The sequence below is a fragment of the Mixophyes fleayi genome, chromosome 1 (assembly GCF_038048845.1).
Source record: "Mixophyes fleayi isolate aMixFle1 chromosome 1, aMixFle1.hap1, whole genome shotgun sequence".
In the NCBI taxonomy this organism is placed as follows: Eukaryota; Metazoa; Chordata; class Amphibia; order Anura; family Limnodynastidae; genus Mixophyes; species Mixophyes fleayi.
The window spans coordinates 4,492,014-4,508,775 of record NC_134402.1 but is presented as its reverse complement, the minus strand read 5'-3'; the positions used below and the strand labels follow the sequence as shown (position 1 = coordinate 4,508,775).

General features: G+C 42.5%; 1 protein-coding gene across 3 annotated transcripts in view; it reads left to right on the top strand.

The window, feature by feature from the left end:
• LOC142099085 (uncharacterized) overlaps nucleotides 1–16,527 on the top strand; it is a 38,197-nt gene extending 21,670 nt beyond the window's left edge. The window contains exons 7-9 of one of the 3 annotated variants that reach the window (XM_075182409.1): nucleotides 4,900–5,019; nucleotides 9,255–9,365; nucleotides 16,379–16,527. In XM_075182409.1, the coding sequence (XP_075038510.1) occupies nucleotides 4,900–5,019; nucleotides 9,255–9,365; nucleotides 16,379–16,380 (233 nt within the window). In that variant the 3' untranslated portion in view covers nucleotides 16,381–16,527. Of the gene's footprint in view, nucleotides 1–4,899; nucleotides 5,020–9,254; nucleotides 12,503–16,378 lie in introns of those variants that run through there. The other 2 variants (XM_075182325.1, XM_075182247.1) reach the window with 2 other exon arrangements.
• Nucleotides 16,528–16,762: the final 235 nt, after the last annotated feature.

Below are 16,762 nucleotides of genomic sequence, written 5' to 3'. Positions count from 1 at the left end.
TTCTGGCAAATGCCAGAAGGGCCGATGGCTATATGGGCCGGCCCAACTCCCCCTGTCTTCTTGGTGGCTGGTTCCAGGAACCAGCCACCTCTGCTGCGCGCTCCCCAGCTCCCTCCCCCGTTATGCTGTGCAGCCAGTTACACTGGTGAGTTTCCTGGTTTTTTTTCTAATTTGCTTTTTTTTTCCTGAAGAGGGGGGGTGCCGCGATTTTCGGGGGGGGGGGGGGGGGTCGCGGGGGTGCCGCGATTTTCGGGGGGTGCCCGCGATTTTTGGAGGGGGGGGTCGCGGGGGTGCCTCGATTTTCGGGTGGGGGGATCGCAGGGGTGAGAGCCAGGGGGTGCTGGGAAAGGGGGTGAGAGCCAAGGGGTGCTGGGAGAGTGGGTGAGAGCCAGGGGGTGCTGGGAGAGGGGGTGAGAGAGCCGAAGGGGGTGCTGGGAAAGGGGATGAGAGCCAGGGGGTGCTGGGAGAGGGGGTGAGAGAGCCGAAGGGGGTGCTGGGAAAGGAGGTGAGAGAGAGCCGAAGGGGGTGCTGGGAAAGGGGATGAGAGCCAGGGGGTGCTGGGAGAGGGGGTGAGAGAGCCAAAGGGGGTGCTGGGAAAGGGGGTGAGAGAGCGGAAGGGGGTGCTGGGAAAGGGGGTGAGAGAGCGGAAGGGGGTGCTGGGAAAGGGGGTGAGAGTCAGGGGGTGCTGGGAGATGGGGTGAGAGAGCCGAAGATGGTGCTGGGAGAGGGGGTGAGAGAGCCGAAGGGGGTGCTGGGAAAGGGGATGAGAGCCAGGGGTTGCTGGGAGAGGGGGTGAGAGAGCCGAAGGGGGTGCTGGGAAAGGAGGTGAGAGAGCCAAAGGGGGTGAGAGCCAGGGGGTGCTAGGAGAGGGGGTGAGAGAGCGGAAGGGAGTGCTGGAAAAGGGGATGAGAGAGCGGAAGGGGGTGCAGGGAAAGGGGGTGAGAGCCAGGGGGTGCTGGGAGAGGGGGTGAGAGAGCCAAAGGGGAAGGGGGTTCTGGGAGAGGGGGTGAGAGAGCCAGGGTGGTAGGGGGTGCAGGAAGAGGAGTGAGAGAGCCGGGGGGTAGAGGGTGCAGGAAGACGTGTGAGAGAGCCAGGGGAGTAGGTGGTACAGGAAGATGTGTGAGAGCCAGCGGAGAAGGTGGTGCAGGGGGTTAAGTGAGAGGGACAAAGGAGAAGATGGTGCAGGGGCATAGGTAAAAGAAAGTGTAAAGGGAGAGACATCTTAAGAATGGGAATGTCAGGGATGCAGCCATCATAAAACACAAGTAGTAATGAAGAATGGAAATGCGCAGAGGGGACAAGTGTTAAAAAAAAAAAAAAAACAAGCCTTCATACTCCATTCACCTATATTTTCTATACCCCCACTCCTAAATTTCTGCTTCGACCACTGCCCTCTATTCCTGCTCCCGACTGCCTGTGTGAGCTGACAGCTGCTGATCCCTCCTCGCCCAGCGCGCCCACTAGGAACAGAACACAGGATGCCATAATCAGGTAAGTTCATATATTTTCTCGTGTGCAATATGTTTTTAACCATCCTTTCTTGAACTGGGGACACTACAGCGTATCCAATAATGTTTAACACTATGTATTGCTCATTATTGCGCTGTAATGTTTTTTGCATATTTATCTGTACAGAGATTTTTAATTAAGAGGAAAAAACATTGCTTGTCATAAATTTTATCTGTAATTGTGTCAATATATCTATTTTTGTTTGCATTGAAAATGATGTATTAAGCTGCTCTTGGGAGACTCACACTCAGTATCTGATATGCTGTACCAATTTTTATTTGTGAATGAGTTTTTATCTGAGCTTTACTAATGATTTGGGGGCACTACTATGCCATAATATGATTTGTGGGCACTTCTGCATGACCGAATATGTATTGAGGGTAATACTATGTGGCATAATATGACCGTGGGGCACTACGATGTGGCATAATATGAACTGGGCACACTACGGTGTGGCATTATATGAACTTCTGCCAAAGGCAAGTCTTTCATTGTTGAATATGACGGGAGCCCAAAGAAGTTGCTGTATCGGGGCCCAAAATTCCTCTTGTCAGCCCTGCCTGTGAGTCAAGTGGGTAGACGCCTCCAGGTAAATAATCTAAATGTTTCCTATCTAATCAAACTGATGGATCACATCCAATTATTTCTCACCCACCTCCTCTATCCCCCTTAATTTATATACTGTGTTATTTAAAATGAATAGAAAAGATGCATATCCAATTACTGTAGTAAAACAAAAATATTTTTCTGTGACATTTTGCTGTAGATGGAAATACTTTTAATGCGGCCATGTGGGTTCAACTGATCATTCAATAGTTATGTTTTTTTTAGATATATGTTAGTTTTATTTCATGTGGAATGATTCATGAAAATTCTGCCATTACTATTTAATTGAAGGAAAAGGGTACCTGTTACCTATATGTGTGTGTAAGTACTCTGTTCGTTGTTGCTATTTTGTGGGAGATTTGAAAAAAGCAAAACATTGTTTCCTACAGTGGCGTCTGTATAATTGGTGGTATTGCTGTAGTATGGGGTGGCGTGCTGGTGGCACTGTTGTAGTGTGTTTGGTGCTTAGTATTGCTAATAAGTAGGAGAGGGTATTGCTATAATGTGGGGGGTGACGCTGGACGCTGTAATGTGGGGGGTGATGCTGGATGCTGTAATGTGGGGGGTGATGCTGGTTGCTGTAATGTGGGGGTGATGCTGGTTGCGGTAATGTGGGGGTGATGCTGGTTGCTGTAATGTGGGGGTGATGCTGGTTGCTGTAATGTGGGGGGTGATGCTGGTTGCTGTAATGTGGGGGGTGATGCTGGACGCTGTAATGTGGGGGTGAGGCCGGTTGCTGTAATGTGGGGGGTGATGCCGGTTGCTGTAATGTGGGGGTGATTGATGTAGTATGAGTGTGTGTGGGGGGTTATTTATTGCTGTAATTTGGGTACTAATAATGTATTGTCATGGTGTTTATTGATGTAATTGGGGTGCTAATAATATAATGTTGAGGGTCATTAGGAGAAATAAATACCCCCCCACACACACACACACTCATACTACATCATGTTGTACTGCGCCAGCATCAGTGTGCAACAATATAGTGCATGGAGCCCACAACACGTGGGCCTGTGTGCTTTAAATGCCAGGGCTGATTTTTAGTCCCAGTCCGGCCCTGCCTGTAAGTTATATCGCACAACTGGTAACACTTCTATAACCTCCAGTGTACTGTCCTTCCTTACCGCAGATCCCATCCAATGTGAACTGCATCTGTACCAGGACAAATGAAGCGTAAGAAACAATGCATACCTAAACCGATATACTCACAGTATTTGGAGATGTGCCAGATACCAAAATATACATTACAATTATATTCTGGACAGTCAACCTTCAACCAACACATACAATTTCATATAAGTTCCAGCAGGGATTCTGCCACCCAACTTGCCAATCCTGCCCCCCAGGCAGTAATAAGCATTCCCCTGCCACCATCCCTTATGGGCAAGTCCCTACATATTATATAAGCACTAGGTTCCTGTAAATTGATATATGGTAATGAGCCCAGTAACGGTTACCCATCAGGGGCCCCGCCACTGCCGGCATCAAGCAGAGGGGTAAACCGTCATCAGCAATTTACACCTGTGGTTGGGGGGTTGGGAATGTTGGCAGAAAACTGTGACGGGCCCTGCATGAAAGCTGCAGGAAAAACGCCCCTTCCCCTGCATGCAGGTAGTTGGTGCACTTTTTAACCCCTATCAACTATTTGCAAATCAGTAACCCCTTTTAACTGCCATATGTGGGGACAGTAAGTAAGTAACATCCCAATGCATGCAAACTATAAGGCAGCACCTTAAAAGCACTGGTCCCTGAAAATAAACCCACTTTTTTCTTTCTTGCTTTTTTTTAATATATATTGACCTTTGAAGTGAATACATAAAACAGCTCACATCTCCCCTTATTGCGCTGCTATGTGTCTGACAGACACATAATATGTGACAAATGACACTAAACCAGCCCATGTGTAAGAAGAACTTTTGTGCACCCTGAATATGTCAGTGCCAGCATGCTGGTGGGGGAAGGGAATCCCTGCTACACAATGAGAAAGATTGATATCTCCTAGCATCTTCATATCCAGAATTACCACACATGAATTGTATAACCCCAGACCCACATACCCTTACTGGACAGGGGAAGGGGAGAGCACAAAGGAAAATGATGCAATAAAAATAGCTGCAGGCAAAACAATCTTGGAAATACCACAGCTAACATAACTATACAGACATACTAGTATACTTAGCTCTGTGCCTTCTGCAGCCTAAAATACTAAAATCAAGGGGTAAAGTCCCATCTAGGGTGAAAAATCTAAGGGAGGGGAGCTACATTTAAAGGGGGCTAGAAAGTACAGTGATGTGGAACTAAACAGGGAGGAAAACAGTCAAAGACAGGAAATATATAGGATAAGGGAAAGAAACACAAATATACTAAAGGGAGAAAGCCACAGGATGGGAAATACAATGAAAAATGCCGCAGGGAGAGACAGGCATAGAGGATACTTATACACAACATCCAGATCTGCAAGGGCTGAGTACAACTCCGCTCATCCCACTTGTAGCATCTTACACCCCTCCCCTATGACACCGGATGGGCATATCCAATAGTTAACCATTAACACTCCAGAGAATAGCTCAGTTAAAGATACAGCAAAGCTTTTATTATCCTTCGTTCCTATGCAGATCTCAGTTCTTATTTCTCCACAGAGACCGAATTTACTCATTGACGTTTTCTTGTCCGACTATCTAGAGAGATGAAGGGTCCTGGGGGTCATTGTATTAGTGATGAGATTGGTGGACCCAGGATTTCTCTGGGGGCCACAGTGAAATGTATTAACTGTGTTTCTTCCAGGGAACGACCTGTGTGGGATAAAAATGTGGTGGAGGTGGACATTGTACTTTTGCCTGCCGATCACCATGGCTACTGTGGCTTGTGTCCTGGAGGCTTCTATCCTGGGGAAACATTACTTCTGTGAGTACGGAGCATGCTTTTATGCTTAAATAATTTGTTTTTAATTGTCTGGAACTGCGCTTGTGTTAATCACTGAAACTGCTGTAAATGATGGACAGGAAATTGCATGTTGTGCAGTGGCGGATCCAGGGGGGGGCGATCGGGGCGATCGCCCCCCCTCTAGCAGACACTTGCTGGCAACGGCTGCACAGTATGTGCAGGTCCGTCCAGCCGTGACAGGCAGGGACAGTGTGTTTAAAATACAATCAGGGGAGCCGGGCAGCACACTGTCCCTGCCTGTCACTGCTGGACGGACCTGCACATAGTGTGCAGCCGTCGGCAGCCTAAGATTTTAGAAAGGGGCGGGGCCTAAATCGCCCCCACTAAATCGCCCCGGGTACAGTTGTTTTCTAGATCCGCCCCTGATGTTGTGTCTTCATAATTGTCGTGAACATAGAGAGCTTGCAGTTATTTATAAGGGATAAATCATAACTGCAGTGTAAATAGGTTGTCTTAAATGAATCCATGGATTAATTGAGCTGTTAAAGTGTAAAGTGTGAAGACAGAGCGTCTGATGTAAATGTATTTGATGACTTTGCACATCCCTGTGTGAGAATATAACCATGTCACCTGTAGCAGCTTCAAAGATCTCTGGCTGTTAGTCTTGGACACTTGAATAGACTTTGTGGGGCCGATCACAGTTGAAAATCCTTGTAAGCAGCATGTGAAAGCCCACACAGGTATATAGAAATATGAGCTGCAAAAGGAAAATTCCTTCATAGTTCATATTTTGGCAAATCTGGGTGTACCTCCATACTGAGGAGGAGAAATCACACCAAGGTTGTGAATGACAGGTACGGGGGTATCCGGAAACAGCTAAAGTCACATATCTTTGGAAAAGGTATGTCACATTGTCAAAAGGTCATCATGTTTGGTATCAAATGATGGACAGAGTCATAGGGGAGTTATTAATGATAAAATTGGATAGATGTAACGCTCTACAGAAAAAGTAGATCGCATAATAGAATTGGTTAGTAAATCAGGCAACATACAAATGGTGATTGAAAAAGTGTCACAGGCCACAACTCCCTATTAGACACTGCCCCTGTGAAGACCATCCCATTTGATTTTGCTTAAAAACCTGTGTTCTGAAGGGGCAAACTGTCAGCTTCTTGGGAATCAATCTAATTGAAGGACTGTCCATCTTTTCTGCCTACCCCCAGGGATACAGGTATGATAAATAAATTATGCTCTGTACTGTTATCCCTTTTGTTTTTATAACTGTTTGCCATTTTTTTATTTGTATGTCAAATCTTTATCTAAATGTTTTTTTTATTATCTGTAAGCATTGTACTTTTTGTATTTTAAATCTAATAATTTAATTGTTCTGTCCTTATTGCTCTAAAACAAATTCATTGCCTGTTTAGAAGAGACAAATTGCTTGGCTGGATTAACTCTTTAGAAACCAATGTGTGAAGGGTTAACTGTTTAGATACCAGGGCACAGAGTGTGCACAATTGGGTGATTAAGTCATAGGCAGGATAGGCAGTTGCTTAGAGGTGTGAAGCCTGCGTCTGTGTTGGGAAAAGAGACCAGCGAAATCTGTAGCCTTAGAGAAAGAGGTGAGTGTGAGATTTAGGCTGGAATCCTGTGTGTTCCCTTACAGTAAGCTTCCAAGTCACAAGTGCGCAGAGGGCGGTTTGTGACAGATAAAAGGGATCAGGAGCGGTTTTCTGACAGAATAGAGGTGATATATTGTATGACTGTTGGAATATATGATAAGATATCTAATCAGGCAGTAGCTAGAGGGGCTTATCCATGACAATAATGAAAACGGAGAAAGACTGATTTGTGGTTACATGCAAAATGTGTTTTATAAAATGCACAGGTTGGTATCACAATAATACTTGTCTATCGCAAACGGGGGTGGGGCAAAGATCGCGTCACCACTCCCCCTTCCACACTTGCCACCTGACCTCAAGATGGCTCACCCACATTATGCTTCATATGTTCTCTCTATGGTCAGCAGACACCTCCGTAAACAACCAGTCCAACCTCCTGGCTCTTTAGAACCTCCCTTATCATTAAATTAAACTTTTCCATTTTTCTGCTAAAATATTGTTTGGTTTGGCCTCAATTATGTCTTTCATCCATCTTGAGAGAAAGGACACTGGGACTTTATGTATCATCTGCGTCACCTTAGTGTGAGCGGAGCTATTGTCTGAGTCCTGCTCTAAAGAGCCATGGAAAAACTTGAGGGGGTATATTTACTAAACTGCGAGTTTGCAAAAGTGGAGATGTTGCCTATAGCAACCAATCAGATTCTAGCTGTCATTTATTTAGTGCAATCTACAAAATGACAGCTAGAATCTGATTGGTTGGTTTAGGCAACATCTCCACCTTTTCAAACTCGCAGTTTAGTAAATATACCTCTAGGTGCCTTTGCGCGCTGTGAGATCCCAGCTGATTTTGGGATTTACATTGGCCATTTTGGACGTCGTACATTACCTCCTCAGTTTGCACCAAAGTGAGAAATAGCCAGGGGCCACTGATCGTCACAGCACAGACTTGTTCCCCTAGAACAATCCAGGAGAAATGAGAGCCATTCATAAGGCTATAGGGCGTCTATCAGCAATGCACAAGCGTTTCACAGGTTTTAGCAACTGAATAGGTCTTTTGACGTCCGCCTACACACTTGTAAAGGAGAAAAGTGCACTCAAAAGTGTGGAAAATATGTCAATTGAATCAATTACTGTGTTTTCATAGGTGAACATTCACACTGTTGTTCACAGATAAGTAGTTTGCCCCATGGACTGTCATTGTGTTTCCAGACTTCAGCAGCTCTCATAGTTATATGGTTTCCCGGACAATGGTCTTAACCAGTGAACCTTCTCCTTTGTCTGCTGGGAAATATAACACTACTGTATGGATAATAAGATTGCGTAATAATCAGAAACATCTTCTCACTGTGGAAGGCTTTATACAGTCTAGATATAGATGTCAAAACCAGGTGAATGCAAATGGCTATGGAGATTGTAATATTCTAATACCCACAGGGACTTTAGCACTTTGTGCTGGCTGACATGGGGGGCAGAGTCTAATGGGATTTCCCAGGGGCCACCACATGAGAAGGATGCACAAAGTTAAGCAGACCCCACATCGTGGCCTCCAGGATAGTCCAGGTGGGCTGCTGTTAATAAGAGCATGGTCGGTAACGGGCCGAGGTCAGGGTCACTGATGGACGTAGTCAGGATAAGCAGTGTCATACTGAGTCAACCAGAATATACAGCACAATGTAACTAGATCCTGATACTTAGATTGAATCATCAATGATGTCACAGCGTGTACCCAAAACTTGTGCTTCCTTATTACTACAGGTGCCTAAGTAGCGTCAGCTAGAAATAAAATGAATGCTGGACATGCTCAGCTAAATAGAGCTGCTTACATGCACAATGACCCAGCACTGGGTGTACCACCTGTTATCTGTGTGTACAATATTATGTGAATAAATGTAACCATACACTGATTGCCTGTCTGTCCAAGTCTAATGCAGGAGACAATTGAAACATGGTGTTTATACACATTTCACATGCAGTTTTATGGTTCTTGAACAGACCAGAGTTTCTGGATGTGTGGTCTCAATTTGCTTTGCTGCATGACCGTTTTATATATATAACCTGCACTTTACCTTCATTACCCCATGTGAGCTATTGGTCATCATCACTGCTCTCATTATTTGGTGTAAGGTCATTAGAAGCTTCTACTTCCACTATTTAAATTGAAGATGAACGTAAATAAACAATATGAAAATGAGTTGCTACTGAATGTGTGATCAGGTTTCCTTATAATGTTTCATAGTTTCTGAACCATTATAATCATATAACCTCCATTATAAATAAGTTAATCTTTAATAAACAGTTTTACTAAATATCTTCCCTTCCCAATAATAGTACTTTAGTCAGATCCCCACTGTACGCTGTATTACGCATGGTCCCAGCACTCGGCTATAGCCAGAACACCTGACGATCACCTTCATCACTGCTCAGGTCTCTCCAGAATAGGAGACATCTGACGCATTAGCTGGTGATAATCCAATCAGCGAGCAGCTCTCATTTAGGCTATGGATCACCACAAAGTACTAATATAGAGAAGTGATTAGAAGAGATAAGTAAAGTAGAAATCTTCTTTAAACATAGATGGAATATATATATAGGGCCTTTTTTAAATGTGAAAAATAATGTATTGTGTAATTACAGGCAGGAAACCAGATTCTACGACACCACCTCAGGAACAGTTGAAGTTGTCTCCCTTACTGTCTACAGAAACTGCACAAAATAACAGTGGATCAAATGAGGCACAAGCAAAATGTAAGCACAGAGGATCAATGGAGACAGATGGCTTGCTGAGCTCCAGGGAAATGACTGGAGAAAACAATGTGGAAAATGATGTGGATCCAGGAGGGTTCACTGACCATAGAGATACTATGGATGATGAAGGGGGCACAGGAGGAGTAATTGACCATAGAGATACTATAGATGATGTAGGGGGCAAAGGAGGAGTCATTGACCATAGAGATACTTTTGATGATATAGGGGGTGCAGGAGGAGTCACTGACCATAGAGATACTATGGATGATGAAGGGGGTAGAGGAGAAGTCACTGACCATAGAGATACTATGGATATTGAAGGGGGTAGAGGAGAAGTCACTGACCATAGAGATACTATGGATGATGAAGGGGGTAGAGGAGAAGTCACTGACCATAGAGATACTATGGATGATGAAGGGGTCACAGGAGGAGTAATTGACCATAGAGATACTATGGATGATGTAGGGGTCACAGGAGGGGTCATTGACCATAGAGATACTTTTGATGATATAGGTGGTGCAGGAGGAGTCAATGATCATAGAGATACTATGGATGATGAAGGGGTCACAGGAGGAGTCATTGACCATAGAGATACTATGGATGATGTAGGGGTCACAGGAGGAGTCACTGACCATAGAGATACTTTTGATGATATAGGTGGTGCAGGAGGAGTCAATGATCATAGAGATACTATGGGTGATGAAAGGAGCACAGGAGGAGTCAATGACCATAGAGATACCATGGATGTTGAAGGGAGCACAGGAGGAGTTACTGAGTGTGAGGATTCTACTTATAATGGAGGGGGCACAGGAGGAGTCACTGGATGTGAGGATCCTATGGATAATGAGGGGGGTACAGGAGGATTCACCAAGTGTGAGGATTATATGGATAGTGGGGGAAGCACAAGAGGAGTTACTGTGTGTGAGGGTTCTTTGGATAACAATTGGTGCCCAGAAGTAGTCACTGAGTGTGAGGGTTCTGTGGAAATTGAGAGGGACACAGGGGTAGTCATTGACAGTGAGGACTCTATGGAAGGTCCAGGTGGGGGACACCCAAGCAAATGCATGTGAGCCTTTGGAAGTAGATATGATGATGATATTTATCAGTGATCCATCATCATCATCATCATCAACATTTATTTATATAGCGCCAGCAAATTCCGTAGCACTTTGCAATTGGGAACAAACATTAATAAAACAATACTGGGTAATACAGACAGAGAGGTAAGAGGGCCCTGCTCACAAGCTTACAATCTATGGGAGTCATTGGAAAAAGATAACATTTAGGTTTCACACTTTAATGTCCAGTAACTACACTCTACAGTTTAAAAGGGAGTATATGAGATCTGTTATCTTAAGCCATATACATTCCTAGAGTTATTTATATAGCATCACCATATTGCCCAGCATTGCCCAGGTAATATTTTTTAATCAATCACATAAGTCATTGTTGAATTGAACCTTACAGTCTAAATTCTCTAACACACACTTACACATTTTTGTACTGCGGATGGAAGCCAGAACACCCAGAGGAGAACATACAAACTGCGCACCAAACATGCCATGTCTATAACCATATAAATAGATGTAAATTGTACAAATTCAACAAAATAGTTCACAATTCTGGTACTTTCATTGGGTTCTACAGGGAACACACCTCGTATTCGACCTCGGATTAGATTGGGAGATTTTCGCAAACCTCGACGTGTAGAGAGCTGAAGCACTGACCACAACATGACGCCAGGAATCCAAACCCTTTTACATTGCCTTTATTATGGGTCAATATGGATAAAGAAGTTGATAGGGAGAGGAAAGTAATTTGGTTTGTCAGGATTACACTTATAGGAATTGTGATTAATTTACAAAAATTAGCAACTTGAATTGCTACAACATGGGTAATTAAACTATTCTGTACATTTTGACATCTAGTTCAATAAACTCCTATGGCTGCACTTAGAGAGAATCTCAAGACCCGTAAGAAAAGTTATTGGTAACTGGTTTATACAACCAAGCGGTGGTAGTCAGCATATCGATGCCGAGAAGAACGACAAGACTCATCCCGATGTGACTATTCCAAAGGAGCTGGTTCCCGACCCTGCCCGATGACACGTCGGAGTGACTCTTGTCGTTCTTCTCGGCATCAATATGCCGTGCCAAACCCCAACCAAGTTCTACTGAACCTGATTATTCTGCTCTTGTAGAACTCCGTGGCCTCTTCCTTATTGCACAACTGTGTGGAATTGGAGCAGTATTTCTTTTTTAAACAATGAAATTACTAAGTACAAGTGTAGGGATGGTACCATTCACCTGGACAGGACTTGCAAAGTCAGGAAATTATAGTACATCTTAGTCAATGCGCTGACACTTATCTTTCCTAGATTTTAAGCCTAGAATGTCCAGTGCTTCTTAAATTTATGGTGCCTAATCCCAATCTTGACTTTGTCCTTATGGTAGATTCATGTCCCCTTATCAGGGCAGGTGTCTGTTTCTGTCTTCTTCTCTCTCCCTACTTTGCTCTATAGTTTTCTCTACTCTAATGACTAATGTTCCCTTTAGCTCCAGCGCTTACCTCAGACATCCCACTGTGGCAGTCTCTATTCTCTCAATCTATTCCCCTTAGGTATCCTGATGACCTTTGTCCCCTCACACTCTCCTATCCTCTAATTCTCTCTATTTTCTGCTCTATCCACTCAGTTACCCTGTCAGTCTCTGCATCCTTACACTCTCCTATCCTCTCACCAAGCAGATTCCTGCTAATATTCGCTAGAATGTACTAGATAAATGATAACTAGAATCTGACTGGCTGTTATTGGCAACGTCTCCATTTTTCCTTTTTAGAAGGTTAGACAAAGCTAGACCTCAGTGTTAATTGCTCTACTCCCTATTATAATATCTCCTTATACATCTACTGGTATCTTTTCCTTTCTCTTACTTTCTTATCCATCCATGGTGCTATATAATTAACTTTGTACACAAAACCCTTGTTTGTATTTTTTTGTCACTTTGAATACCTTGAAATTATTCTGTTTGTACTTTGCTGTAATTTTTTTTATAATTTTTATATATATATTTGTATGTACAATAAAAATGTCAAAATAACAGTGTAGAAGCCTACAGTATAAACACATGCAGTACTAATTTATTTTCTGACGGTTTTGTGAAACATTTTGTATATTTGTTTACAATGAGTGATGTGCTGGTATAACAGATGTCAATGGGTCTAGTTCATGGAAATAGTTCCATACTCAGCGCATTCTGACATCAGGATGGATGTTAGAAGTCACTTTGGAATTCTGTGGCCTGGAAACGCTCACACAATTCCTAATATCCTTATAGTTTACAGTAGGGGGTATGTCCAATTCCTCTCTGTACCACTTTGCACTTCATCAAAGCTGGGATTGGCCTAATAAGGTGTCACTGCAAACTACAATCTTAAAAATATACTCTAGAAAGAATGTAACAATGAATCACATAATATCCCAGTATATGCTGGTGATTTGTGCTGATTATCCTGGAATGGTTAACTGGCACACTTTGGGGTAAATGTATCAAGCTGAGAGTTTTCCGGCAAGTTTGAAAAGTGGAGATGTTGCCTATAGCAACCAATCAGAGATTAGCTATCATCTTGTATAATGAACTAAATAAATAATAGCTATAATCTGATTGGTTTTTCAAACCCGCCGGAAAACACTCAGCTTGACACATTTACCCCCTGGAATGCTTTGTCATTCAAAACATCAGTGTTGCACAAGATGCACTTCTGAATAAAGGGCAAGAGTCTAAGTACAAGATGATTACCCCTGTTTTCCCTTCATCTATCTCTCCATCTCTCTTTCACTCTCCATCTATTTCTTCACCTTTTCCATTTCTCTGTACTTGTTTCACACACACACACTCTCTCTCTCTCTCTGTCTATCTATCTATCTATCTCTCTTTCACTCTTTATCTCTCTATCTCTCTTTTCTTGTTTCTCTGTCTCTCTCGCCATCTTTCTTTCACTCTCCGTCTATCTCTTCAACTCTCTTTCCTTGTTTCTCTCTCTCTCCCCCTCTCTCTCTCTCTCTGTCTATCTATCTCTCTTTCACTCTTCGTCTATCTCTCCATTTCTCATTCCTTGTTTCTCTCTCTCTATCTCTCTTTCACTCTCAATCTATCCCTCTATCTTTCTTTCACTCTCCGTCTATCTCTCCATCTCTCTTTCAATCTCTGTCAATATTCTCCATCTCTCATTCCTTGTTTCTCTCTCTCTCTATCTCTCTTTCACTCTCAATCTATCCCTCTATCTTTCACTCTCCATCTATCTCTCCATCTCTCTTACCATCTCTGTCAATATTCTCCATCTCTCATTCCTTGTTTCTCTTTCTCCATCTCTCTTTCACTGTCCGTCTATCTCTCCACCTCTCCTTCCTTGTTTCTGTTTCTCTCTATCCATCTCTCTTTCCCTGTTTCTCTGTGTGACAGGATGGACCTCCTATGTGGGCAGATCATTGTTATTAGTTCCCGGGTCCCAACCTCAGAACAGCCGGATAACGGATTAGAGTGGTCTAATCTGTAGGTTACCGGAATTACAGCAGGTAAGTAGGCATCAAAGCAGGATCTGGAAGCGGTGATGTTTTATTAGTTGAAGTAGTCCTTACAAGGACAGTTATATGCTAATTTTAGATACTAGCAATCTCCAGAATCTCAGATGGTATAATACATAACATGGTCAAACAGGGCTCTTTTTATACAGTTCCTGACACACATGTTGGCATGGGATAACCCTGATCCCAGGTGGCACCACATAGTCTAAAAATATTACATCCGGTGTTTACCCTCAGGATGTAAGAAACTCTAGACTGGCAATAACGCAATATTTAACTTCAACAAAATTTACATCAATCTATGATTTCCTAAATTACTTGTATTGTTTGTCTTAGAGAGATAGGAAACCTAACAGAAAGTCATTCACAAATGAAAAAGCCTAATTAGCATGAGATTAACATGGGATTGCCTGCCGTCAGCAGTTACAAAACCAATTTCTTACAACATGATATATCACTACATTTCCAATAGAAAAATACAACATAATATCAAAAATCATTACATTTGCAATGATATACAGCGATGCACTCTGTTACTAATTAAATTACATTTATACAATTAAATCTAAAAGTGATCCAGCCACACTCTGTCCCTCTCTCCAACTCTCTTTTACTCTTTATCTCTCTTTCACTCTCTGTCTATCTCTTCATCACTCTTTCCTTGCTTCTCTGTGTGTCTCTCCATCTCCCTTTCACTCTCCATCTATCTCTTGATCTCTCTTTTCTTGTTTCTCTGTCTCTCTCCATCTCTCTTTCACTCTCCATCTATCTCTTCATCTCTCTTTCCTTGTTTCTCTGTCTCTCTCCATCTCTATTTCACTCTTTGTCTCTCTCTCCATCTCTCTTTCACTCTCTGTCTATCTCTTCATATTTCTTTCACTCTCCGTCTCTCTCCATCTCCATTTTACTCTCTTTCTCTCTCTAAATCTCTCTTATACTCTCTGGCCCTATATCCATCTCTCTTTCACTCTCCGTCTCTCTCCATTGCTCTTTCACTCTCCTTCTGTTTCCCCATCTCTCTTTCCTTTTTCCTTATTCCTCCATCCTTCTCTTATTCTCTGTTCCTCCCATCTCTTGTTTCTTCTCTCTCCCTCTTCACTCTCTCGTTCACTCTCCATCTCTCTCTCCATCTTGGTTTTAGTGCACGGAGTTGGATACTGTGTGTAATATATAGGGTTAGTAGAATATGTAGGGTTATTATTACAGATAGCAGGGGGCATAATGCATTGTGAGGGATTTAGTAGTGGATATAAGGATATTAATAACATAATAAATATTCCTCCCTTTCACTCCCTATATTCTCTATGTGAAGTACAATTTCTTATAAGAGTAATTATTATAATTGATATTATCCCCCATCTTGCCCTCTCCGCTCTGCCAGTGACTGACGCCTCAACTCCTCTATGATAACAGCATCCAACTCCAGCCTCCAACTTCTCCCCACTTATGGAATTCACTTCCATGGCCAAACACATTCTCCACTAGCCTTCAATGTTTTAAACACTTCTTAAAAAGCTCCCAGTCTCACTGCCCACAATCTCACTCTGTGACCCCACCCCCATCTAAGCCACGCCTCTCCCCATTAGATTGTAAGCTCTCACAAGCAAGGCCCACTCTTCTCCTTGTCTGCTCCCCCCTCGCCCAACTGTGTGCCCTTGTATTATGCCTCTTTCATGCTCAAAGTAAAAGGCAGAAGAGCGCTGGTTATGGTCACCAATGTATTCACTATCTATTACAAAATTTATGTGTCACTATAACAAATATGATATAATCACATACAAAAGATTTTTCAACATGATAAACATGGCAGGTAAGTAAATGAATATCAAATCACCAAACTACATTCTCTGTTCACAATATTCATATGCTGTGTATACACACTAAAAAATTCCAATCCTTTATATATATTGATTCTCATGAGGAACAGTAATCCCCTTAAATAATTAACATATGTATGTTATAAAGTTCCCACTTTTGCCTCGTGCAAAAAAAATCAATATTGGTTGGTACAATTCATGACTTCCACAAGTACTTCAAAATCATATAGATGGTACCCAATTGGGTCCTTTATAGGCAATAACCCACTTCACGGGCTAACAGTTAGACTCTAATTCAATCCTCTTTTAGGCAAATATAGAAGCCAATTGGAAAGTCTATTCTCTGTTGTTATTTAAGTTGTATATTAGATGTACTTTTAAATACAAATGGTGATTCCTTAGATGTGTTAGAGGCTGGAACTTCAGAAAGGACACGTTCCCAAACAATTGTTGATTAAAGAATGAAAATATTATGCCGAAAACTGTAGACAGGAACTTGCTCAAGTCAAGATCAACTGACGCGTTTCTTCACCTCTTTGAGGGCAGTGTCATCAGAGGTCTTTCATGTTCAGTTTACACTTCCTGGCGTTAAAAGATATATTTTGCTTCCACAGAGCGGCACCGATGTGGTATAAGGGGGATCCCCACCCTCTAAAATGATAGATCTAGATAGGATAAATTTGGTCCCTGGGCGCATAAAAATGTATATATAAATTAGGAAGGAGATTGAAGGGAATAGTATACAAGTGAATATTTTAATTCATAAACACTTTCTGGCCGAACAACTTAAAATCACAATGTAACATTGTGATTGTTACATCGTGATTTTAAGTTGTTCTGGCCAGAACGTGTTTATTAATTAAAATATTCACTAGTATACTATTCCCTTCAATCTCCTTCCTAATTTATATATACATTTTTATGCGCCCAGGAACCAAATTTATCCTATCTAGATCTTTCCATGGCCGAGCAGCTGCATACAAGCCTCACATCACCAA